Consider the following 2253-nt stretch of genomic DNA (forward strand, 5'->3'; position numbering starts at 1 on the left):
CTTGACTCTTTTCAAAGATAGTTTAAAAAGAAAAACTAAGTATGAACACTTATGCTAAGTTTGGCCCATTCATATTTGAAAAACATGTTGCATACTTACAGGTAGACTTGCCATCGGATCAACATTTATTGGTGGTAGCCAGGTTGGACAGACGTACAGGTCTACAGTGTAGACATCCTTTCCCTGATCAAGCATTAGCACAGTACACATTTTCAATAAAGAAAGTTAATAAAAAATAAAAGAAAACATCCATATTTTAATTAAGGGACTTAAGATAAGGCTTGTGTAAAACTAAAGTGTTGTTGACATTTCAACACATTTAAGTTACCACATGTGTTGTTATGTGNAGACGTACAGGTCTACAGTGTAGACATCCTTTCCCTGATCAAACAGCACAGTACACATTTTCAATAAAGAAAGTTAATAAAAAAATAAAAGAAAACATCCATATTTTAATTAAGGGACTTAAGATAAGGCGTGTGTAAAACTAAAGTGTTTGTTGACATTTCAACACATTTAAGTTACCACATGGGTTGTTATGTGAAGCATATAAAGCTCATAGCACCTTTGAAAGAGCAATCCTTTCCATCATTTCAAAACAGGCATTCACAATCTAAGAAAAAAATAAATGTGTCCTGTTAATTGTAAATGAAATACTTTCAGACATTTCAAATACAGTTAATAACTCATTTCTATATGTATCAAATATGGGGTGAAAAACAGCTGTCCTCTGTATCCACATCGCTATTTTTAACATGTTTTTTTAAATTTTATTTAAGGCTTCTTCTATTTCAAATACCATCTCTGCCTGTGGCTGTAAAGCATGTTTGCAATTCACAATCTTTCCCTAAAGCTATTAAATTTTCTTGCCAAATGGTGGCTGAACTATTATGNCCAGCAGAGAAGGCCTTGCAGGCCCTGACGGCCCGCCACTGATGTGAAAACAATTTTTTTTAAAAATGCATTAACCCTGAGAATTGGTGCAGTAAGATCAAACTTAAAGCACGTGCACGTAATGCTGCACGAGTAACGTGAATTTATCTCAGTTTTTGTGCTGGACATGCATCCTGACATGCTAAAAGCTTCAGCCTTACTTGTTTGCCCCTTTCTGTTTGTTATTAAGGACTTTATGTCTTTGCCCCACTCTGTTTTAGAAGTAAACATCAAAAATATGGTGTATAAAAGTATTACTAAAATTAAAAATTAAATATTGAGAAGTTCATGCTGTGAAATCCGACGTATTATTAAGCTAAGCTAACCTAGCGTCCACGGAGCTTCGAATCATTCAGATTAAAAATAACTTTGTGGAAAAAAGGCAAACGTGAAATAAGTGATGCATTTAGTCATTTAAATTGACATAGTCACAGAATGTATCAGCAAAACAAATACTTGTTTTATAGAGAAATATGATAGCATACTCTTTCACTTACCTTCGTATTCTCCCCCATGTTGAAGAACACTCGCTTGTCGAAAACTAATGCTTGGAAGGAAGTCAATCTCCGTCTCCGGGGGGAAAAAAAACTCCCATTCCGGGTTAAACTTTTTGTTTTTGTTCCGGTCATAGACTTCCTGTTTGACGTCCATCGCTATTTACGTCCAGTATGGCGACGTCCTTACGTCAAACCGCCATGACAGCCTGCAGGGAGGTGAATCTCTTTATCTGTGCTATTTCCTTTTTTAAAGACATTTATGAAAGCTTATGTTCTGAAGCTTTAAGTCCCACTCCAATCATTCTTTTTATCTATGGTAAAAAAAAGTCATTTTTTGCAAAGCAACAATAGTTCATTAGAAATTCACCTCTAAGTTGTGGGCGGAACTGTTGGCACAGCGTAAGCCTGCCCTCATTTCCCATCATCCATTTGTTTATACTCTCTCTTGCTAGCTTACAGCCCCTCAAAACCTCAACCGAACATAAGCGGTGCAACAAAAATGGCAATTTGGAACTATCCAGACATACAGTCTTAAGCTAGCTCAGACAAAAAAACAAAGACGAACATGGATTTATTTGTTTGCAAATTGATGCATCGGAATGGAGCAGACCATGGAGCTTGTGGCTCGCTGACTGTAGCACCTACATCACTGCTAAAGGTTTTTCCAGCTGCATTTTTTTCATCTACTCTGATGATTTGTATAAAGAAATACCCATAAATGAAGTTTTAAGCTTAATTTTCTTTAAATATACACATCCTCTATAAAGAAAAAAAGCCACAGAAACACATAAAAACACCAAACTCCAATTGTCATATGAGTTTG

General features: G+C 35.8%; 1 protein-coding gene and 1 long non-coding RNA gene across 2 annotated transcripts in view; both read left to right on the forward strand.

The window, feature by feature from the left end:
• Positions 1–442, forward strand: LOC118598667. The gene is made up of 2 exons (XR_004947757.1): positions 1–159; positions 358–442. It is a non-coding gene; the product is annotated as an uncharacterized LOC118598667 (long non-coding RNA).
• A 964-nt stretch (positions 443–1406) lies between these two features.
• Positions 1407–2253, forward strand: part of LOC112150704 (interferon-induced protein 44-like) — a 12531-nt gene continuing 11684 nt past the window's right edge. Inside the window, exons 1-2 of the mRNA XM_036211740.1 lie at positions 1407–1466; positions 1565–1646. Coding sequence (XP_036067633.1) covers positions 1407–1466; positions 1565–1646 — 142 coding nt within the window. The remainder of the gene's footprint in view (positions 1467–1564; positions 1647–2253) is intronic.

This window comes from Oryzias melastigma, linkage group LG4, assembly GCF_002922805.2.
Source record: "Oryzias melastigma strain HK-1 linkage group LG4, ASM292280v2, whole genome shotgun sequence".
Taxonomy (NCBI): domain Eukaryota; kingdom Metazoa; phylum Chordata; class Actinopteri; order Beloniformes; family Adrianichthyidae; genus Oryzias; species Oryzias melastigma.